At 48.0% G+C, this 24441-nt stretch overlaps 1 protein-coding gene across 2 annotated transcripts in view; it reads right to left on the bottom strand.

The window, feature by feature from the left end:
* EIF3A (eukaryotic translation initiation factor 3 subunit A) overlaps window positions 1–24441 on the bottom strand; it is a 735236-nt gene that overhangs the window by 256868 nt on the left and 453927 nt on the right. For both annotated transcript variants that reach the window (XM_085602967.1, XM_085602977.1), the window contains exon 17: window positions 22216–22397. In XM_085602967.1, coding sequence (XP_085459093.1) covers window positions 22216–22397 — 182 coding nt within the window. The remainder of the gene's footprint in view (window positions 1–22215; window positions 22398–24441) is intronic.

Below are 24441 nucleotides of genomic sequence, written 5' to 3'. Positions count from 1 at the left end.
TGTTGTGGTTTAAATCTTTTTATGAGGGTTTGCATACTTGCTATCCTGGTTGGGTTGGGGTATGCAAGGGCTTTGGAAGTATCTATTGTTGCATCTAGATACTGTTGGGTGTGAGACGGTTGGAGATGTGACTTGGTGAGGTTTATTGTGACTCTTAAGTTGTGTAGCAGCTGGATTGTGTTGTGTGTGTTTTGTACACAATCGTTGCGTGACTTGGCTTTTATGAGCCAGTCGTCTAGGTAAGGAAACACATGAATGTGTTGTCTTCTTAAGTGGGCTGCTATCACCGCGAGGCATTTTGTAAAGACTCTGGGTGCTGTTGTGACTCCGAATGCAAGGACTTTGAACTGATAATGTTGCCCGTCCACTATGAACCTTTGGTATTTCCTGTGAGCAGGGTGAATAGGAATGTGGAAGTAGGCGTCCTTGAGATCTAGTGTGGCAAGGAATTCGCCTAGTTGAAGCAGCGGGGGGACCTGTTGTAGCGTCACCATGTGGAAGTGGTCAGATTGTATATACAGGTTTAACGGTCTGAGGTCTAATATTGGGCTGAGGTGACCTTTTTTGTAATGAGGAAATAAAGGGAGTAAATCCCTGTGCCCTGGTGATGAAGGGGAACCGGTTCTATTGCATGCTTTTGCAAGAGAGAGAACCTCCTGCTTGAGAAGCGTGTGATGTTCTGTGGACATTGGAGGTTGTATTGGGGGGGGGGGGGGGGAGTAGAACCGAGTTACAGGCAGTAACCATACTGGATAACGAATAGTTTACCTGTCGGTGTAGTTTTGCAGCTTGAAGATCTTTCTGGATTCACTATGCTGTGCATTATTCCGCGATCTTGTGGTTGGGTCCGGATTCGTAGTCTTTCTTTTGTGGTTTTTTTCTTTCTTTTTTTTTGTAGCCCAGGTGGGCGGCGACGACCCACCATTTGGTGCACCTCTCGTGACGTCGTCGTGCTTCCTGCGGAAGTCCCACCTTTGGGGCGCCATCTTCGGGTTCTTTTTTCCCTTTTTTTTTTTTTTCAAACCCTAGGCGATTGAATAGTCCTTCTGTTTATTTTCTGTACGTTATTATTTCTCCTGATGTTCTCCACTTCACCCCCTCTTCCTCCAGCCTCATCTTCCTGGCGGAGGTGGGTGGGTTCGCTAGTGAATCCAGAAAGATCTTCAAGCTGCAAAACCACACCGACAGGTAAGGAACTATTCGTTTTGCAGCGTAAATCTTTCTGGATTCACTATGCTGTGCATAGACTTTGTAGCGGTTTTTCCCTAATTTTGTGGTGGCTGGGTGGTAGATGAGCGTTGGTCGTTGAAAATGTGTTGAAGCACCTTCTGTCCAACCTGTGCTTCCTTGTTCATCTGAATGTCCACACAGTAGTGTTTCGTGAACGTGTGCACAGATGCCCATGTTGCCGCCAGACCTATGTCCTGGATTAGCGTGTTCGCCAGGAAGGCAACGGTGGCCCCCTTCTTCCTTGTGGAGTGAGCCTGAGGCCCCTCCGCTAGCTCCTGTCCAGCCTGTTTGTGGCAGAATTGAATAGTGAGGGCAATCCATCTAGCGATGGTGCCCTTAGTCACAGGTCTACCCATGAAGCTAGTAGCAAAGGACACAAACAGCTGCTTCGACTTCCTTGGTTCTCTCAATGTAGTGCATCACCGCTCTTCTAGCGTCGAGGGTGTGCAGAGCCTTTTCTGCGTTTGAAGTCGGGTTTTGGAAGAAACTTGGTATCTGAATACTCTGATTCATGTGGAACGCCGACACCACCTTGGGCATGAAGTGTGGGTCAGTTCTCAGGACTACCCTGTCCTTGTGAATCTGAATGTAGGGTTCCTGTAGTGTTAGTGCTTGAAGCTCGCTCACCCTGCGTAGTAAGGTTATGGCCACTAGAAAGGCCGTTTTCATAGTCAACATTTGCAGTGTGGCCTTGTGAATGGGTTCAAACGGTGCCTTCATGAGCTCCATCAGAACCACGTTTAGATTCCAAGCCGGCTGCGGCAACCTTTTCGGAGGGGCCATTCTTTTGGCTCCTTCCATGAATCTCTTCACCACCTGCGAAGTGAAGAAACTTCCACAATTTTCACCTCTGGTGTAGGCAACGATCGCCGCAAGGTGTACCCTTAGGGAGCTCGAGCAGAGGTTACTCTTTAGAAGGTGTGTGAGGTACCTCAGTACTGTTGAGTCTCATGTCATTCTGTTTTGCAGGCCCTTCTTCCTGCACCACACAGTAAATCTCTGCCATTTTGCGCTGTAGCATTTGTGTAGTTGGTTTCCTTCCCTCCCGTTGCACTCGCATAGTGCTAGGAAGCAATCTAAGGTGCGCGAACTCTAGGTCTTCAGGAGCCATGCCGCCAGGTTGAGGGTCTCTGGCTCTGGATGCAGGACCTCTCCGTTTTGCATGGAGAGCAGGTCCCTTCTCCTCTCGAACCTGTATGGATTGCCTTGTGCCATTTCTTGAATTTGTGAGAACCATGTCTGCCTTGCCCACTGCGGAGCCACTAGGATCAGAGTCATGTTGCTGGTTCTGCACTTGTCGAGCACTCTGTGCAACAGGGGTATCGGTGGAAAGGCGTAGGCAAATGTCCTCGACCAGCTTATCCATAGGGCATTTCCCTGGGATTGCTGATCTGGTTGCCTGGACGCGAAGCTTTGGCATTTTTCATTTTGGCGTGTTGCAAATAGGTCTATTGTGGGAGTTCCCCATCTCCGGAAAAGCTTCTCCGTTTCCTGGCCATTGAGCTCCCACTCGTGTGATGCCGAGGTCTGCCTGCTTAGCCAGTCTGCCTCCACATTGTCCTTCCCTGGAAGGTGAATTGCCAGTAGATCTATCCTGAGAGGTATGGCCCATCTCCAAATCTCCTGTGCCAGAGAGGAGAGAGGGAATGACTGTGTCCACCCCTGCTTGTTGATGTAGAACATTGCCGTGGTGTTGTCTGTTTGAACCAACACCCTCTGGTTGTACAGGTGCCTCTGGAATGCCTTCAGGGCTAGCAGGATTGTTTTCAACTCGAGGTAATTGATATGGCGAACCGCATCTGCTGGAGCCCACAGACCCCTCACTCTGAGATTGTCCATGTGCGCTCCCCATCCCTTTTGCGATGCGTCCGTGGTAATCGTCATTGTTTGGTTTGGTGGTGTCAGGCTTCTCCCTGCTGTCAGGTTGTCTCTGTTCCACCAAGTCATCTCTGTGAGAAAGTGCCATCTTTCTTGCATGGTATGCCCCCACTTTTTGCTAAATTGCTGAATGTACTTCGATTGAGTGTACCCTGGGTTCCTGCCAATCAGGTGCCCAGGGCCTATGTTCCTTCCTTAAACCACACAAACTCCAAATTGGCAAACCCTAGCCACATGTCAGCCCCTAGTAAATGGTACCCTAGGTACCCAGGGCCTTGTGACCAGGGAAGGCCTCTAAGGGCTGCAGCACTCATTGTGCCACCCTCAGAGGCCCTGTACCCTTACACACACACTGCCCTTGCAGGCTGAGTGTCTGGGTGCAGGACAAAACAAAGAGTCGACATGGCACACATCACTGTGTACCATGCCCATCACCTACACTGCCAAGGCATATGTCAGCCACCCCTCTAGCTGGGTGCATTACGCCTATGGTGTGGGCACAGGAGCAGGAGCCCTGTGCCCCTACAGTACCCGGGTCCATTCCTGGGCACTGTAAGTGCAGTGCTGTCATTTAAAAATACATGGTGCTGAGAGCTTGTCAAACACGAGCTCCACAGCACCATATTGGCAACACTGAAGCCTGGGAAGTTTGGTATCAAACTTCTCAGCACATTGAACCCACACTGATGCCAGTGTAGGATTTAATGCACTAAGCACCCCAGAGGGCATCTTAGAAGATGCCCCCTTACAGCTAACTTACAATCCACGTCTGCTCTGAGGCTGCCCAGGCTGCCACACAGCAGACACGTTGCTGGACCCCTGGGTGGGAGAGCCCCTGCTCTCCCGGGCCTGCAACAATGCACATCCTGGGTGAGGTGAGAAATCTCCTCCCCCAGGATGAGCAAAGGGAAGCTTCAAAGGCATGCCGCCATTTGGAGTTTCCCCAGGCCACTGCAACCCCCCACTCTGGCGGGAAGCTTGGCCGGAAACCCCATACAAGGACAGGGAATGTGCCAGCCTGCCCACCCCACCCCTCAGGTGGGGGAGGCGAGGTGAAGCACATCTCCGGGCTCTCGCCATCTTGAAGATGGGAGGCCCTACCCTATCAGGATTAGGCTACTGCCCCCCCTCCCACAGGAGAGAGGCAGGTTAGGGGGTGTACCCACCCCAGGACAAGGACCCATTGGTCCCTGGCCTTCACCTACCTGTAACGCCCCTAAATCTAGTATTTAGGGGCACCCTGAACCTTCCTTCCTTAGATTCCAGATAGAAAACGACAAGAAGAGCAAGAAGAACAAAGACCTGCCCTGCAGCTGCTAAAAAGAGAAGAAGACACCAACTGCTTTGGCCCCAGCCCTACCGGCCTGTCGACTCTCGAACCTGCACCAGCGCGGCATCCCTCATGGCCAGCAACCTCACCAACCCCGGAGGACCTGGCTACCTTTTAGCTCTAAGCCCCTGGGACTCCCACGAGTAGAGGCTCTACTCAAGAAACCTATTTGCTATCCCTGGCACCAGCCCGGGACCGCGGACCCAACACACTCTGCACCAGCCAAGCCTGGCCAGTGCCGGAGTGGACAAAGACCCAGAGGACGACCCCACGGCGACTGTGACCCAGAGTCCGGCACCCAAGGACCCCCCTCGACATCCCGGAAGAAGCCTGCAGCCTCAGAACCAAGTGCCACCCCAGCCGCGATCAACCAGAGGGTAAGATTCCCGACGTCAAAAGGCACCCCTGCACCCGGCGCCCTGCGACCCCCTGTGCCCAATCCCGGGGTACCCACCTAACCTACAACTACCCAACTTACCTCTCGAAGTGGTGGTGGCACCTGAAACATCCTCGTCCCCGAGCCTGCAGCCTCTTTCCAAACCGGAACATTCCCATTGATTTCCATTGAGCACCCTAAGGCTCAAAAGCACCCTGCACCCAGCCGCCCGAGTGGCCCTGGTAGTGCCCTCTCTACACTAACCTACTTCCCCACTTGCCCTGAGTAAGTGACCAGGAGCCCAGCTCCCACAGCCGCGTGGCTTGCCAGACAGCAGCCACCAACCAAGGCCCCCCTATCCCTCATAGGATAACATTGGGCCCAACTCTCTCTGCACCCGGCCGTCCTGAAACCGCTGAGGGTGAACCAACTGTACCTACCTGACACTGGGGGACCCCTGAGTCCATGCCCGGAATTTCAACACTACCAGTCGAGTACTTACCCTTAAACCGCTAACTTCATTTTCCTCATAGGGTAACATTGACTGGCTTTTTCTTCAAAAATCTTCTAAGTGTGAACTTTTCAAAACTGCAAAAATTCACCAAAAATCAGCCAAGTGACAAAAACGAATTTACTCACCTGCTCCTAGGTGAGCTCCCAGTGCTGGATCTTGGTGCCCAGCCGTGACTCTGAAAAGTGTTCACAACTATACTTACCTCTAACTCATTTTTCTCCCATAGGAAACCATTGTCTGCTTTTCTGTGAAATTTCTTCTAAGTGTCTACTTTTGCAAATTTGAAATATTCTTTTAAAATCGTACCATTTCTGCAAACGAAATTACTTACCTGCTTTTGATAAGGACCCCAGTTCTGGGTCTAGGCACCCAGTCCTGGATTACTAAAGTAACGATAAAGTACTCTACCTGCAATTTGAATTTCTTGCCATAGAGATCCATTGAATGTTTTCTGTGAAATATTTTCTAAGTGCTAACTTTTGAAATAGCTAAATATTATTTAAAAATCATTACAGTTATTAAGTCGACTTTCATCACTTGATTCTGAATACTGACCCCAGGCTGGTTCTAGGAGCCAGACCTGGAATTCCAAAAGTAATCTGAAAAGTAATTTATTACAAATAACCTGAATTTACCATTGAGATCAATGCATTGTTATGTTTAGGAAATAGGATTGTTTATTGCAACCAACTGTGACTGTTTACACAAATTTATTGCTTAAAACAAAAGTATTTATATTCAACCTCTCATTCTGAGAAAGTATATTTTTACCCCCTTTGTGGTTCTAAAAATAAAACAAGCATATATTTTATATATACAAATCATTGGCCTAGAGTTCAGTTATTGAGTGTGTGAAACCATTTGCTGACTGAGTGTGTACAATAAATGCTTTACACTGTCCTCTGGTACTGCCTTACTGCTCGACCAAGCTACCACTTTTGAGAGTAAGGTCATACCTAACTTTGATCTCTATCAGCCTCTGGGGGACTGTGGACTCTGTACACCCTGTACCTATTAGGGAACAGTATATACAGAGCCACTTTCTCACAATCTCCTCCTGCACTGCGTGCGTAACAACCACTAGATCCTCCCAACTTCCGTTTGCTTGTGACCATTGCTGTTGTAGCCATTCCTGGAATGGTCTCATGTGCAGGCGTACATTCGGCACCAGCTGGGTACACGACGCCCTCATCCCCATCATCTTGCTCACTGACCTCACTGTTAGAGCTCGGCCCTTCTGGTAGAGCCGCGTCTCCTTCAGTAGGGCATCTGTCCTCCTGTCGCTGGGCACCACTGTGCTGTTCAGGGAGTTGATTTTTGCCCCCAGGAAAATCTTCACCTGCTCCGTCCGGTTCCAGCGATGACTTCCCCCAGTGAATCGAGAACCCCAGGTTCGTCAGAGTGTCTGTTATGCGTTTTGCGTGCCTCTCGCACTTCCCGCGTGAGTTTGCCTTGACCAGCCAGTCGTCCAAGTAGGGGTAGACATGGATCCCCTGCCTTCGTAGGTGGGCCGCGATCGCCGACAGGCATTTTGTAAAAACCCTTGGAGCCGATTTTAATCCGAAGGCCAGGGTTGTGAACTGGTAGTGTTCCTGGTCGATGTTGAACCTTAGAAGGCCCTTGTGTCTTCTGTTTATTGGGATGTGCAGGTAGTCATCCTTGAGGTCCACGGTGACCATGAAGTCCCCGTCTCTTATTTAGGGCAGTACCTCCTGCAGCGAAGTCATTTTGAACTTCTGCGTTCTGATGAACTTGTTTAGGTAACGCAGGTCCAGGATGGGTCTGAGGTTTCAGTCCACTTTCGGGACCACGAAGTAGTTTGAGTAGACCCCCTTGTTGCGTTCTCTGAACGGCACTGCCTCTATGGCTCTCTTTTCTAGAAGTTTCCGTGTTTCTTCTCTGAGTAGGGCCAGTTCTTGAGCCGATCTCTGCCTTCCCTTTGGTCTTCTGTTTGGAGGTCTTTTCTCCAAATCCACGCAGTATCCGTACTGCACGACGTTCAGTATCCACTTGTCTGTGGTTATACGCCGCCACTCCTGAAGGTAGAACCTCAGTCTTCCGCCTACTGGTGTTGTATGCTCGTAGGCTTTTGAATCTTCTCTCCCCCCTGATGTTACTGTACTGCGCCTCACCCTTGGGGGCATGTCGAGGGTAAGCGTCCTCTTGCGTGCTGAGTCACTTTGATGAGGGCTGGTCACCCCCTCTCCTCCTCTGGCCACGTCCGTTCCCTCTCCCGCGAAAGGACTGGCCCCGAGGTTGGTACTGCCAGTTTTGCTTCTGTTGACCTTGTTGTCCGTGACTATCACCCTGCTGACCCTGCTGGAACGTCTGGTGCGACGCCCCCTGCTGGCTTCCTCCCCTACCGTAGGGTCTCCGAGGGATTGCCTCGCCTCATTCCCCTCAGCTGTAGGGCCCCCATGGACCTCACCGTTTCGTTTTCTTTTTTCAGCTGGGTGAGTTTCTAGTCTACTGTTGCTCCGAACAGTGTCTCTCCGTTGAAGGGGGTGCTAAGGATGTTGTTCTGCACCTCCGGTTTGAATCCCGAGATTCTTAGCCATGCATGCCTTCTCTCGGTGACCCCTATGGCCATTAGTCTTGCTTAAGTCTCTGCCCCGTCCAACGCCGTCTTTATACAAGAGTTGGCGATGTTTTTACCTTCGTCTACCAGGTGCGAGGCTCTCTGGCGGTATTCTTCGGGGAGGTGCTTTACTAGCTCCCCCATCTCGTCCCAGTGCTGGTGCCTATTGAGAAGTGCATTGGAATTCGCCATGCGCCAGTGCATTGCGGCGTTCCTCTCGACCTTTCTTCCTGTGAGGTCTATACTCTTGCTTTCTTTATCAGGTGGTGGCCCCGAAGTTGCTGGTACGTTGGCCCTTCTCCTGGCCGTGGAAGCTATGATGGAGTCGGCGGTGATGCTACCCTTAATGTAAGGGGGGTCCAGAGAAGAGTGCTTATACTTCTTCTCCGTCCTGGGCGTGATCGAACGGCAGGTCGCTGGTTCCTTGAAGGCTTCTCTCCCCTGATTCATCACACTTTGTAGCATGGGGAGGAATTGGCTCCTCGTCTGGATGGGGAGCAGGGTCGCGAGGAGGAAGTCGGCTTTCGGCCTCTGTTCGTCGAGTTTGACGCCGAAGGCTGTCGCTGCGCTCCTGACCACCATATTGTACACCCCGATGTCGTCGGGTGGCGAAGGCCTCGAAGGGTACCATTTCAAACAATACATTGAGCTCAATGGGAATTTCATGTTAAACGCAATTAGTTACTTTAAGGATTACTTTTCTAACTCCAGGACTGGATCCTAGATTCCTCGAGACAGGTGAGTGTAAGAAGGAGTTGCCTTTATGTGGTGGAGAGAAGGAAACGAACAATTGTTTAGTCTTCCTGAAGGGTTGCGTTCTTTGTATGTAGTACAGCAAAGCCCTTTTAACATCGAGTGTGTGTAAGGCCCTCTCTGCAACAGATTGAGGTTGCGAGAAGAAGACAGGTAATTCCACCGATTGATTGAGATGGAAGGGGGAAATGACCTTGGGCAGAAACTTCGGATTTGTGCGAAGTATGACCTTGCTGTGATGTATTTGTAGGAAGGGTTCCTGTATAGTGAACGCTTGTATTTCACCAACCCTTCTAAGGGAAGTGATAGCTACGAGAAAAGCTGTTTTCCAGGTGAGAAACTGTAGCTCACATTTATGCATTGGTTTGATGGGCGGACCCATTAGCCGTGTAAGAACTAAATTTAGATTCCATACAGGGGAAGGTGGTGCCCTGGGAGGAATTACTCGTTTAAGGCCTTCCATGAAGGCTTTAATAGCGGGCACTCTGAAGAGAGATAAATGCTGTCTGTTTTGTAGATAAGCAGCAATCGCTGCTAGGTGTAGGCGTATGGATGAATATGCCAGGTTACACCTGTGAAGATGGAGCAGATAGCATATGATGTGCTGTATGGATGCATCTAAAGGGTTGATTGTATTGTTACGGCAGTAAATTACAAATCTTTTCCACTTTGCGGCATTGCATGCTCTAGTGGTAGGACGTCTGGCTTCCATGATGATGTTCATGCAATCAGGGGGAAGGTTAAGGTATCCAAATTCTAAGATTTCAGGAGCCAGATCGCAAGGTTGAGCTGAGCTGGGTCCGGGTGCCTGATTTCTCCATGGTTCTGGGTTAGGAGGCATGGGGATAGGTGCAGTTTTTGATGTGGTACCACTGATGGTTGTAGTAGTGTGGTGTACCACGGCTGCCTGGCCCACGTTGGAGCTACTAGAATGAGTGTGAGGGAGTGTTGTTGTAGCTTCCTTACCACTAATGGAATTAGTGGGAGAGGTGGAAAGGCGTATGCAAATCTGCCTGACCAGTTCATCCATATCGCATTGCCCTTGGACAATGGGTGTAGGTATCTGGCGGCGAAGCTTGGGCATTTTTTGTTTTCGTGGGTGGCGAAGAGGTCTGAGGATGCCCCCACTGTTGGAAGAATGGGTGAAGAACTTGTGGATGCAGTTCCCATTCGTGTAGTTGTTGCGTTTGTCTGCTGAGCAGATCTGCCATGGTGTTTTGTACGCCTGGAACGTGCTGTGCCAGGAGAAAGATGTTTTGGGGAATTGCCCATCTCCATATGCTCTGGGCTAAGCGGGAGAGCTGGGGAGAGTGTGTCCCCCCCTGTTTTTGGATATAATACATTGCAGTCATGTTGTCTGTGCGAATGAGGACTGCTTTGCCCGAAATCTATTTTTGGAAGGATTTTAGGGCTAGAAAGATCGCCAAGAGCTCCAGATGGTTGATGTGGAGCGATTTTTGCTGTGGCGTCCATAGACCTTGCATTGTGAGGTGTAGGAGGTGCGCTCCCCAGCCGGAGAGCAATGCGTCCGCTGTTAGAATCACCTGAGGAACCGGGTCCAGGAACGGCCGCCCTTTGGAAAGGTTTGTGGTGTTCCACCACTGCAGAGAGTGATGTGTGCGGCCGTCCACCAACACCAGATCCGTCAGCTGACCCTGGGCCTGGTTCCACTGTTGTGCTAGGCACTCTTGAAGTGGACGCATGTGTAGTCTTGCATGGGGCACTATGAAAATGCAAGACGCCATCATTCCTATGAGCTTCATAAACACTCTTGCTGGAAGAGAGCGTTGAGGAAGGAATGTTTTGCGCAAGGCTTGAATGCTTGTGATTCTGGCTGAGTTTGGATAGGCAATACCCTTGGAGGTGTCTATAGTGGCCCCGAGATATTGCTTGGTGTGAGATGGTATGAGGTGGGACTTTTGGTAGTTCACCGTGAAACCTAGCTGGTGGAGCAGTTGGATGGTGCCGTTTGTATGTTGCACACATTGGTGGTAGGACGCGGCTTTTATCAGCCAGTCGTCTAGGTAAGGGAAGACGTGAATATGTTGACGTCTGAGGTGTGCTGCCACTACCGCTAGGCATTTGGTAAACACCCGTGGTGCGGTGGTAACCCCGAAGGGGAGAACCGTGAATTGGTAATGCTGCCCGTCCACCACGAACCTGAGGTACTTCCTGTGAGAGGGGTGTATTGGAATGTGAAAGTATGCGTCTTTCAGATCCAAGGTTGTGAGAAAATCTCCCTGACAGAGGAGCGGGAGGACTTGTTGTAGGGTGACCATGTGGAAATGGTCTGAATGTATGTAGGCGTTTAGAGGCCTGATGTCGAGAATGGGCCTGAGGGTCCCGTCTTTCTTTGGTATTAAGAAATATAGGGAGTAGACCCCTAGATTTTGCTGATTGACGGGGACCTGCTCTATAGCGTGTTTTTGGAGGAGGGAGAGTACCTCCTGTTTGAGCAGTGTGGAATGTTCTTGAGACATTGGACGGTGCCTTGGTGGGATATTGGGTGGGGTAGATGTTAGCTCGAGACAGTACCCTGACCGAATAATTTGGGTCACCCATTTGTCCGATGTTATGGATTCCCATGCGTGGATAAAGTTTTGTAGTCTGCCCCCGACCGGAGTGGGATGGTCTGGGGGGAGCGGAGGGAAGTCATTGTGTGGGCGGGGTGGCAGAACGGGTGGTGTTAGTTTTGCCCCTGCCCTTATTGTTGTTGCCTCTGTATCCACCCCTTTGGTTGCCCTTTGAGAAGGTATTTTGAGGAGGGGACTTGTAGGAGGTAGAGGCGCTATCGGTGGAGTAGCCTCTGCCTGTGCTACGAAAGGATGAGCGCCGAAAGGAGCGTTTAGGGGTCTGTGATTGTAATGCCCCCATAGACTTTGCTGTGTCTGTGTCCTTTTTCATTTTTTCTAATGCTTAGTCTACCTTTGGCCCGAAGAGATTTTGTTGGTCAAAGGGGTGATTTAGTATGGATGCCTGGACTTCTGGCTTGAACCCTGAGCCAGGCATGACGACGAAGCAGGACACTAGTATTTATGGCTCTAGAAGCAGTGTCGGCTGCATCAAGGGCACATTTAATGGAGGTGTTAGTAATTAGCTTTCCCTCCTGTATCAGATCATGAGCTTTACGTTTGTGTTTTTCCGGGAGGTGCTGCATAAGAGCCTCAAGCTCATCGTTGTGTGCTCTGTCATAACGCGCAAGCAGCGCTTGTGTATTCGCAATGCGCCAGATGTTCGCAGCTTGCGAGGCGGTGCGTTTACCAGACGCATCTAGAAGTTTCGATTCCTTATCTGGCGGTGGGGCCTCGCCTGAGGACTGGGAGTTAGACCGCTTTCTAGCTGTGGACACAACTAGGGAATCTAAGGGAGCAGGGCCCTTAATGTATGTAGGGTCTGTGGGTGCCGCATTGTACTTTTTTTCTATTCTAGGGTTTAAGACCCTGGCCCTGACAAGGTCTTTGAACACCTCTGCAGCATGCTTGGTGACACCCTTAAGCATGGGCAAGATAGCTGTGGACTTATCCTGAATATCAAATGTATCCAGTAAGAAGTCGTCTTCCACTGGTTCACTATGCATTTCCACCCCATGGTAGTGTGCTGCTCTCTGCACTAAGTGGTGAAACCCTAGTGAGTCCTCTGGGGGAGATGGCCTGGATGGGTAGAGGTCGTCCTGAGGCACATCCGGTATGTCAGGGTTTTGGTAATCTTCCCATGGGTCTGGGGTCCCCGGTGGAGTGGGGTCCATTGGGGCGTCCGCCGGGTCGTAATCTGGATCCCCGTAATCCGGATCTGGGGACGGGGTCGGGGAATGATGAGGCAAGGGTGGCGGAGACCTGGGAGGGGGGAGGAGGGGGAGGAGGTGGAAGAGGTGGAGGAGGAGGAGGAGGTGGTGGTAGTGGGGAGGGCACTCTGAGAGGAGATGTGGCAGAGTCCTTACGCTTGGGTGGTGGAGGAGGAGCTGGCGTGTCAAGACGTCTTTTCTTGACAGCTAAAGTCAATAGCCCAGTCTTTGGATCCTTAGATAAGGTCCTTTGATAAGGATCTGGTGTAAAAAGGTCCAGTGGCGCCGAATCGTCCGCTGGCGCCGATGTTTTCGGAGCCGAGGATTTTGGTGGTTTCTCTGCGCCATGCCTTTTTGGAACCTCCGTTTTTTTCGGCGTCGAGGTAGTCTTCGGCGCCGGAGCGTCTGTGCCGAGGGATGTGTGTTTGTGTTTTGTCGGCACCGAGAGTCCAGGCTTCGGCACCGGTGGCTTCGGAGTCGAGCTGGGCGTCACTTTCTTCGGTGCCGAACGGTGTTTATCGGCACCAGGCGTCGGCTGGCTCGAGCCCGAGCTGCCGTGAGACTTGTGAGGCTTTGACACCGGGCCCGAAGGTAGGGTGATAGAAGCTGCGTGCTTGGTTTTACCCAGGCCTGCAGGCGAGGGTGTAACCTGAGTCTCTTTGGTTTTGGGCGCGGGGGTGGGAGGGGGTAGAGTACTCACGACCCTCTGCGCCGGTGTGATGTCCTCCACGTCGGAGTCGTCGGCCTCGGAAGCGCTGACGACGTCTTCCTCCTGCTCGGTGTGTTGTTGCCCCGAAGCTCCGGTGTCGTCTCCGAAGATGTCCGGTGGAGCCGCGGTCGATGAGTGCGCCATGGTGCGTCGAGCTCTTCGATCCCGGATGGTCTTTTTTGATCGAAAAGACTTACAGGCGGGGCAGTCTCTAGCCTCGTGTTCTGGGGAGAGGCAAAGGTTACACACCTGATGGAGGTCGGTGTGGGGAAATTTAGACCCACATTTTGGGCACTTTTTGAACGGAGTCCTTTCCATCGGCCGGGACCGGAGTCGAGGAGGGCCCGAAGGCCGGTGCGGATGTGCGGAATGGAGAAAAGTGCCGCTTCGAGAGATGAAGAAACTCGAAGAACGAGGATTTTCCGTCGAGGCTGAAACCGTAGAAGTTCGAAGCCGGAGCACGAAGTATCACATCCGAGCCCGATGGCGGAAAAAAACAATCTGAGGATGGAGCCGAAGCCCATGCGCAGTACGGACCGAAGGAGGAGTCACCGAACTCGTGACTTCCAAAGACTGTCCAAAGAACAAAAACAAACTGCAAACATCCGGGCCCAACACCAGATGGCGATCTATGCTAAGTGTACAATCTGCAGCTCATATGCCTCGAACATAGAGTTATCGGTTTAAGGGTAAGTACTCGACTGGCAGAGTTGAGGTTCTGGGCATAGACTCAGGGGTCCCTCAAGGTCAGGTAGGTACAGTTGGTTCACCCTCAGCGACTCTAGGGCGGCCGGGTGCAGAGAGTGTTAGGCCCAATGTTATCCTATGAAGGATAGGGGGGCCTTGGTTGGTGGCTGCTGACTGGCAAGCCATGCGGCTGTGGGAGCTGGGCTCCTGGTCACTTACTCAAGGCAAGTGGGGAAGTAGGTAGGTGTAGAGTTTTCACTGCCAGGGCCACTCAGGCGGCTGGGTGCAGGGTGCTTTTGAGCCTTCGGGAGCTCAATTGATTTCAACGGGAAATATCCGGTTTAGAAAAAGACTGCAAGCTCGGGGACGAAGACTCTTCAGGTGCCACCACCACTTCGAGAGGTAAGTTGGGTAGTTGGACGATAGGTAGGTACTCCGGAATTGGGCACAGGGAGCCGCGGGGCACCGCGTGCAGGGGAGCCTTTAGGTGTCGGGAAATCTTACCCTCTGTTGATCGCGGCTGGGGGGCACCTTGTTCTGAGGCTGCAGGCTTCTTCAGGAGTGTCGAGGGAGGTCCTTGGGTGCGCCCAGCTCCCACAGCCGCGTGGCTTGCCAGACAGCAGCCACCAAACAAGGCCCCCCCTAACCCTCATAGGATAACATTGGGCCTAACTCTCTCTGCACCCGGCCGCCCTAGAGCCGCTGAGGGTGAACTGTACCTACCTGACCCCTGAGTCTGTGCCCAGAACCTCAACTCTGCCAGTCGAGTACTTACCCTTAAACCGCAAACTATTTTCCTCATAGGGTAACATTGACTGGCTTTTTCCTGAAATTTCTTCTAAGTGTGGACTTTTCAAATATTCACCAAAAATCAGCCGAGTGACAAAAACGAATTTACTCACCTGCTCTTAGGTGAGCTACCAGTGCTGGATCTTGGTGCCCAGCACTGACTCTGAAAAATCCTCACAACTGTACTTGCCCTTAACTCACTTTTCTTCCATAGGAAACCATTGACTGTTTTTCTGTGAAATTTCTTCTGTCGATTCCTGCAATCTTTAAATATTCTTCAAAAATCGTATTATATCTGAAAACGTAATTACTTACCTGTTTTGGATAAAGGTCCCAGTACTGAGTCTAGGCACCCAGTACTGGATTACAAAAGTAACAAGAACATACTGTACCTATAACCTGAATTTTCTTCCCTAGGGAATCATTGACTGTTTTCTCTGAAATATTTTCTAAGTGTCAACTTTTAAAATAGCTAAATATTAGTTAAAAATCATTACAGTACTTAAGTCGGCTTTCATCACTTGATTCTGAGAACTGACCCAGGACTGAATCTAGGATCCAGTCCTGGAATTACAAAAGTAATCTAAAAAGTAATCTGTTGCAAATAACTTGAATTGAATGGGGCTGTTAGCTGGATTTCTACACGCCTGATCCCTGCCGCCTACCTGCTTGGCTAGTGATCCGTGGGGCGTCCTGGTCCTCTGCTGTGTTCCGCGTCTCCCTCCCGCCGTCGCACGCCATCGCGACCGCTGTGTGGGGGTAGCGCTTGACGGGACCACAACACCCAGGGTCCCCAGCGAAACGGAAGCGGAACCGGAGCTGTTTGCGCGCCCGGAGGCGCTACTTAATTGACCCTGCCCCCCGCGTCGCGGGACCGCGCGCTGGCTAAGCCCAGGCAAAGGGCGGGCCCTCTGAGGTCATCAGTGGTCGGGCGGGCCACCCCACCGAGCCGAGAAGTCAGGTGAGAGAGGCGATATGTCTTTTAGAGGGAAACGCCCCGCCAGTGTAACTGGTAAAAAGACAGCGACCCACCCTACTTCATCGATATCCCTAGAAAGTATGTTGGACAATGCTTTTAAATATGGTTGCCAATGAGATCGCGAGCACAGAGAGACGGATGTCACTGGAGCTCCTAAGGGCACACTCTGAATCCCGGGACTCAAGTACTGAATATATTGTACCTTTATCCCCAATTGTTACAATTACTAAACCCAATGTGTCTCATTTACCACCAACAACCCTTGGGGGGGGGGGTAGTGACACTATTATCCTGGACTCCCAGCTTGATGCTACTGAATATAGCCCCATTCCTCTTGTATCCCCGAAAAGCAAACCCGCCGGAGGAAAAAGAAAAAGAGGCCCTCCTAAAACATTAACCAACAAAAGGAAACAAGCTATATGCAACAAGGGCCAACCCACACCACAGAGCATGTGGACCAGAGGAAAGCAAAAAACAACAGGGGGTAGCAGTGTTACGCCCGAACAACCGCAACTTGTTGAAGGACCCTTGGACATCACCCCTCCAAGTAGTGGTCATAATTGCATATGCACACAGACAGACTTTGTCAGTGAAAGCACTACAATAAAGAAGTCCAATCTGAATTTCATGGAAACCATTGTGGACACCATTTTTAAACAGTTAGAATGTCAAATGACCAAACAGTTTAATAATATTTTTAATAGATTAGACCGAATTGAAACTCTGATAAAAAATGAAGATGTCAAAAGGAAGGGGGCTATTAGCCTTGATTTAATAAGGGGAGAGCGTCTTTTTAAAGAGCTAGAAGTCGCTAACAGGGGCATTGTGAGTGAAGGGCCTAATGCTTCCAGCGGCGCAACTACTTCGACTACCTCGAATACCGTATCTAAAGGTGTGAATGAAGGGAGAAACTGTATTGTAAAAACCACCCAGCATACCTTGACAGGAACAACGGAACCAGCACGCTCTATTAGTACAGTTACTAATATGTTAAATGATGCCCCAATACCGATTGTTAGAAGAGGGGTGGCACCTACTAGTACTGGATCAGATAAGGGCCAAATTAGTGATACACGTCAAATAATACATCCAGGGTCTGCTCTCCACTTGCCCCCTGAGGCCTGCCCTTATGTAATAATTCTGGCAGGCGTACCTCAGCTAAGGGAGGGACAGAGTGAGTCATGGATGCAGCTAAACAACAAGTGTATAGATTGGCTATCCAAACACAAAGGGGTCGGCCCTAACATCATGAGAGAAATTTTGACTGTTCGACGGGTGAGTTGGGTTGGACCACTATCTAAGAATATAGAAGGGGACTGTATTGTTATTAATTTTAGAAATCCCTCTACAGTCAAATTTATTCTTGGTAGTATTAACACGCGTTTTTCCCCCTCCACTGCCATAACCTCTCTGCCATTGGGCTATTTTTATAGACCCCATTTCAGACCATCTAGCCCTGTTTTATCACATCTTCCTCTGCACAATAGGTTCAGTACACTGTCTGACCTGGGTACTCTGGACTGACCACCAACTACCTTCCCTGACCCTGTTAGTAGGAATCATTTTAATACATCTGGCCCTCTGGGGGATCTAATTATAGATCCAATCACAGTGACTGATAATGATGCTAAGACGACCAAGGGCAAGAATTATGTTTCTACCATGGCAACATCGACCTATAATTTGACCATCCTAAGCTGGAACATAGCAGGTCTTAATACCAAAGTAACGAACGGGGATTGGGTAGACTGGGTTTCCAAATTTGACATCTTGATGTTTCAAGAAACTTGGTGTACTACTTCCCTACTCTTTGATGGATACAGTTGTTTTAACCAAATTGCACCAATACCAGCCCTGGGTAGACCCAGTGGGGGATTATCCATCTGGGTCAAAATTAGTGCAGACGTTAAAGTTGAACAACTGGATACATATGACAGGAGCTTTCAGGCATTGCTTTACATTGGTAGAGTAAGAATATGTTTAATACATTTTTATAATAATTTTTTTAAAACACATCCTAACATGAATTTTATCAAATTGTTTAATTTTATTGAAGACATTACAGAAGGACAAAAGTGTGGTAGACTTGATGGGATATGTTTAGGAGGAGATTTTAATGCACACATTCGTCAAACCCCTCCTTGTAAAAGAGGTGAAGAACTGTCTAACCACCTGGCTACAAGGGACCTAATTAATGTCATGGAAAAGGCAAATAATATTGAAAATAAATGCCCCGAGGTGACCTATGTTGGACATGGGAGTGCATCTACAATTGATTATGTATTCATAACCTCCCCACTGGTGGATCTTTTATTAGAGGCCACAGTCGCCAGGATTGCATATAGCGACCACTACCCGATTATATCTAGTTTTAAATCTCTTAATAAAAAAGGGAAACGGACAGAAATAGGGGCTAAAAACCTAGTCACGTCGACAGACAAACTCAGGGTGGTCTGGAAGGGGATTGACAATAAGGGGGTGTTAGCCCGTGTTATAAAGTCCAACCCCCAATCAGTATTTATCTGTCTATCCTCCGACTGCCCTGGACACACAATCGTGGAAGCATTTTCGGAGCTGTGTAAGACCATAAAAAAGGAGATATCTAAGCCAGCTCTAACTAATATTAATTCTAAGTCTAGATGGTTTGACAACTCCTGCTCTAAAGCAAATAGAGAATTAAGAACTGCTCTAAAAGCTGACCCACCTGATCAGTTATTGGTCAGGTCTTTGAGGTCTAGTTATAAACGCACCCTAAAAATACGATCCAATGAGCTTTTAAAAACCCATTGGGAATCCCTTGTACGTACAGCAGCAACGAAAGATGCTGCCAGGTTTTGGAGCGAGGTGAAGAACCTGAAATCGTTTGGCTCCAATATTACCCCTATAAACTGTAGTATACTAGGGGATGTATGGGTGGAGCATTTTACAAACACTTACATGGCACGGTCCCCTTCCGTGGTAAATTCCCTAACTTTTAAGTTTCCGAATATATCTATAACGGAGGTGGAGGACGCAATTTCTCAAAGCGCAGGCAACAAAGCGCCAGGGCCCGATGGATTATCCATTGATTTAATAAAATCGGAGCCTGACTTTTGGTCCCCATTATTATGTAATGTTTTTAATAATTTATCCATTACTTCATTGCCCGATTCCTGGTCCAACAGCATTATCGTACCCATCTTCAAAAAAGGCAATAGATTTGACCCAGGCAGTTATCGCCCAATATCATTAATTGATAACACATTGAAGATTTTGGGCAGGGTCATTTTTAATAAGATTAGCACTTGGGCCGAAGAAAACAAAATTCTACACCCATGTCAGTTAGGTTTTAGAAGCAACGTAGGGACGGTGGAGCAGTGCCTAAACCTAAATCTAGTTTTAGATAAATACACCATCGCTAAAAAATCCCCACTTTATTTGGGTTTTATGGATTTAAGTTCTGCTTTTGATTTTGTTAACCGTTCCCGATTATGGACAGCCTTACTGAGATATGGCTTGGAGGAACCGCTGGTTCATTTTTTGGCCCACTTACACAGTGACTTAAAAGCCTGTGTTCGTATTAACAACGATGGAGAGGTTTCGGACCAGATTTTAATTGGCAGGGGAGTAAGACAAGGCTGTGTCCTGGCTCCCCTGCTTTTTATTTTATATATAAATGAACTAAGCACATCTTTGGGTAAACTAACTACCGATGTTCCGCTCGTCAATGGCAACCACCTACCTGCACTTCTTTATGACTACGATGCGGTACTTATAGGTCGTACACCCAATGCACTGCGCACTTTAATCTCAGGTTTTGTCTCTTATATGGCTGATCTCGACTTATGTACAAATTTTAAAAAATCTTACATAATGTCCTGCGGGCCAAAGAAACATAAAATTCGCCATATTATGTCAGGGAATAACGTTTTAAATAGTACTTGTACTTTCCCTTATTTAGGCTTGTTATTTTCTGACTTTGGATCCTGGCAACCTCATGTTGCCAGAGGGAGGAATAAACTGGGAAAAGCCATTAATTCTATAATTACTTTACGCCAACCAAAGCATGCTGAGGTCATTCTACCCCTTCTACAAATTTACAAGACCCAGTGTGTTCCTACAGGAACCTACGGTGCCGAGGTATGGGGATACTCGAATTGCACCAATATTCAGATAGAAGAAATCAAATTCTGTAGGAAGGTCTTGGGGGGGGGGGGGGTTATCTCGGCACCCTCTTATGTGTGCCATAGAGAACTGAATCTCCCCTATATAGAGGATTTCATAAAATCAAGACCCGCTTTGTTCTGGTTAAAAATTTGGCGTAACCCCGCTGCCTCGCTGACCCGTGAAATTATTTTAGACTGCCTAAAAAGTGAGCGGGCTAACCATATTCCCTGGCTTAATGCGGTACAAAAGAGTTTAGCTAGCGTAGAAATGGGGCACCTTTTTCTAGCACCTGAAACAATTGACCCTTCGCATAAGAACATAGTAAGAAGGGCCTTATTTGACTCGTACCGAGCGAACCGAGAAAATATTGAACTACTAAAGCCAGCAATCCGCAGGTATATCTCCATTCAAGAACCCTGTGCTAGGTTACATAATATGCCCCAAGGTTACTTGCGCAAGAATTTGGGCAGATGGAACAGGAGCCTGCTATTTAGGTTTAGGGACGGAAGTGTGGTAAATTTACTTTGTTTCCCCTTGGGTTATATCCACAATTTGGGAAATTTAGATTGTCCATGTAACAAAGGGGGAAAACAAAGTCTACTGCATTTTACACTGTTCTGTGGCTTTTACGCAAAATACACTAAACATTTCCTAATTCCCTATTTTAAAGATAGCGCTCTGACGGATTTTAACGAGGCTTTTAGAGCCTTACTGATGCTAAGCACAGATGATGTAATTTTTAGAGTTAGCCATTTCCTACAAATTGCCGTTCGTTCTCGCGCATCTATGAACACGGCTTGATAAGCTGCTTACCATCCTACACCTTCTGCATATTGCACTTTTTACACAAAAGGAGCGTACAAACTATAATGAACCTGGCCCGATAGTTTGCACCACTATTTGCACATTGCATCTTTGCACAACGGGGGTTATCTTAGATGTGCTTTGACTAATTGGATCAGTTTTTATCTTTCATTGGGATGATTTTTATGCCTTATACATATTTATATGGATGTATTTTATGGAGTTATTGATTTTATTCTTTTTATCTCTTGATGTTGAACAAAATGGCCTGTCAGCTCTTGATGTATCTGCACATTTGTCATTTGCACTCATTTGGCCGCTTCATATATACTTCAGATATTTTTGATGTAATTTGTATGTACTTTTATGGATGTTTTCAATATATCCGAATAAATATCATTTGATTTGATTGATTGACTTGAATTTATCATTGAGCTCAATGTATTGTTGTGTTTAGAACTATGCAACTACTTGTAACTGTTTACTAAAGTCTATTGCATATACAAAAGTATTTATATGAAACATCTCCTGTCAAGAAAGTATATTTTAAATCCAAGTGTTGGTTCTAAAATAAAACAAGCATATATTTTTTATATATAAACCATTGGCCTAGAGTTCAGTTCTTGAGTGTGTGAGACCATTTGCTGACTGTGTACAACAAATGCTTTACACTGTCCTCTGATACTGCCTTACTGCTCGACCAAGCTACCACTTTAGAGAGTAAGGTTATATCCAACTTTAACCTCTGTTAAACCCTTGGGGTCTGTGGACTCTGTACACCCTGTACCTATTAAGCAACAGTATATACAGAGCCACTTTCTCACAACATAGGCCCTGGGCACCTGATTGGCAGGAGTCCAGGGCACACTCAGTCAAAGTACATTCAGCAATTCAGCAAAAAGTGGGGGCATACCATGCACGAAAGATGACCCTTTCTCACAGCATCTCATTCTGAGAAAGTATTTGGATACCTACTTGTGGTTCTAAAACAAAACGATATACATTTTTATATACAGAACTATTGGCCTGGAGTTCAGTTATTGAGTGTGTGAGACCATTTGCTGACTGAATGTGTACAACAAATGCTTTACACTGTCCTCTGATACTGCCTTACTGCTCGACCAAGCTACTACTTTAGAGAGTAAGGTTATATCCAACTTTGACCTCTGCCAAACCTCTGGGGACTGTGGACTTTGTTCACAATAAACCTTACTTTGGTGCAGTATATACAGAGTCACTTTCTTACAAAATGCGATCGAGAAATACCATCGAGGGTAGTGGATTGCAAGCAGAGGGCAAACCGAGAAACCAGAGCGCAGCATTTCACATCCGAACCGGATGGCGGAAAAAAACAATAGACAATGGAGTCGATACCCATGCGCACTATCACCGAAAGGAGGAGTCCCCTACCTTGTGACTGGAAAAGACTTCCTCGAACAAAACAAAAGTGCAAACATCCGGGCCAAACACTAGATGGCAGGCTTATGCAAAGCATGTGATCTACAGCTCACATGCCTCAAACATGTAATTACAATGATTTTCAATAGTCCCAATCAATATTCAATGGTTATCCTGAAAATCTGGCAAAGATATAACCCTCTTGGACCTATGGTGGACATGGTACTTGGGTTTATTGTAGTGCACATCGTATTTGGACTTACCTTCTTCGAAGAGTCATCACCAAGCCGCCTCTCCTCTTCCCTCCGGCGCTCCCTTTCCTCAATCTCTTGTTCACGCTGGCGTTTCTTTCTCTCAACCTCTTCAAGCTTTCTGACTCGTTCCTGGTATTCCTGCTGCTCTGCTTCTCGCTTTGCATTTTCAATTCGCTCCCGCTCTTCACGCTCTGCAACACAGATACGGATCATGAAAATCCTTCATGCTATGTTTGGGGGCCATGTTTGATTCATACAGTCAAATGGCAATACTATGCTTCAAAGCAATGTACAAAACAAAATCTGCAAGTACAATTCACAAAACATGAATGTGAATGTAGTATTTGTGAAAGGCTTCAGTCACATTAGCACAAGGACAAAATATTACGTTTCAGCTACTGCATGTGTATGTTCAGCACCATGACATCAATCAAACAGCATTCACTTATATCTCCCCTCACCCCCCCCCCCCACACCCCCCTAAATAAACAAATGATTTTCATCTGCCATTTCTAATATGTTCACCTTTCCATTATCAAGTCTAGCTGAACAGGCAATTTGTCACACTGATATTTACCCATCTAAGGGCCTAGGGAATGATACTAATTACACACAGGGCAAAAGTGGCAGCTGCCGTTCATTTACCAAAAAGCCTTCATAGAGAAAAGTGCACCCCATATCTCGGCTATAGTGTGAAGTGTAAAACATGAACAAGGGAATACACTATTGAAATAAGCACAATTTGTTTCTTCAAGGTCTAAATAGGCTTTTTTTTAAATTTTACTATTGTAGGAGGAAAGGGCACAACTGAAGGGAAACAAAAGCTTTCCCCAGACCAGACTACCAGTAAACATGCTCTAAAGAAGCTCATAAAGACTGGGGATTTTGACCCCTCTGTCCTCGGAAGCACCACATTCAGTGGATAAGCAGCAGCATTTTCTCTTTGAATATTGCAAGAAAATGACTCTTGTATGGTCACTCCACAACATTTGGAAATCTGCTGCTGGTTTTCAGAGTGCACGGAGGCCTGCTAACCAGACCTCAGTCCAGGGGCACTTACCATTAAATGTGAATGTTTCATTGGACTATACCCTACTGACATAAGCTAACTTATATCTAAGTCCCTAGTATATGGTGTCAGGGGTACCCAGAGCCAGTAAGTTAGAGTGTCCCCTCAGACTGCAGCACTTGTTGTGCCACTCTCAATGGAACAGGGAAAATGGGTCTCTCAGACTGGCAGAGCAGCTTATAAACTGATAAATGGACCCACATTCCATTTTTAATGTGTGCAGATCACCCCTAAAACAGTTCTACTGAGTCCTAAGGCAAGGTGAAGATGTTAAAAAGCAGAACATACGTTTTATCTGTTTGGACAGTACAATCTTGAAATTGTCGTTTTTACTATGGGAAAGACTGGTAGCCCCATTGGAGAGTACAGTTTTACACACTGACAATTCAGCTGCACTACATTTTGAATGGGACTACCAAAGCTGGTACTTAAAAGTATCAAACTAGTTACATTAACCCAGACGTGATGCCCAAGCCGAAACTAATCTAACTTGGCACCATATGCAGCTTTCAAAAAGTTGTTTTACAGTTGCCCATGATTTCCAGTGGCCAACTGCATAGGCTGGCCACAACACAGCCTTATACCAGCCTGGGGAGACATGTCAACAGCTCCCAGAACAGATAACACTAGAGGACTGCCACCTGAGGTGTTACCTCCTCCTAGAACGAAGCCAAAAAGGCATGCTGCAAAGGGGAAGCTACTCGTTTGGATAGACAGGGGGGGGGGGGGGGGGGTTGGGATGGGTTTTACACTTTTTTTTTTATAGGCATGTAGCCCCCAGGTGGCCACATCTCTAGGGTCGGCTACCAAGCTCAGCACACCAAGAGAGGGGTTCCACATCTTAGGAGTGGGCAGAATAGAGCCCTCTGGCATAGCTAAATGCTACACTTCACAGGAAGTTATCAGGTGGGAGAGAACCTACTAGCTCATTGGCTATTGACCACAACCTCCCCTGAAGGCACTTTCTGGGGATAGAAGAGGCAGCCCCAATACACAGAGCTCAGATTTCTCTTGACCGGAGAAGAGGACCAATGTAGAAGAGGACCAAAAAAGGCCTGACCTGCTGACCCTGGAACCGGCAAAGTTGAGGCTGTAAGGAAGCTGTATTGCTCCTCCTGCTCTTTGGGCTAGTGTAGGAAGCTGGATTTCTGTTGCAGTAATCGCCC

This window comes from Triturus cristatus, chromosome 1_2, assembly GCF_964204655.1.
Source record: "Triturus cristatus chromosome 1_2, aTriCri1.1, whole genome shotgun sequence".
NCBI classification, from domain to species: domain Eukaryota; kingdom Metazoa; phylum Chordata; class Amphibia; order Caudata; family Salamandridae; genus Triturus; species Triturus cristatus.
Note: the sequence above shows the minus strand (reverse complement) of the source record. Positions and strands in the feature narration are given on the sequence as shown.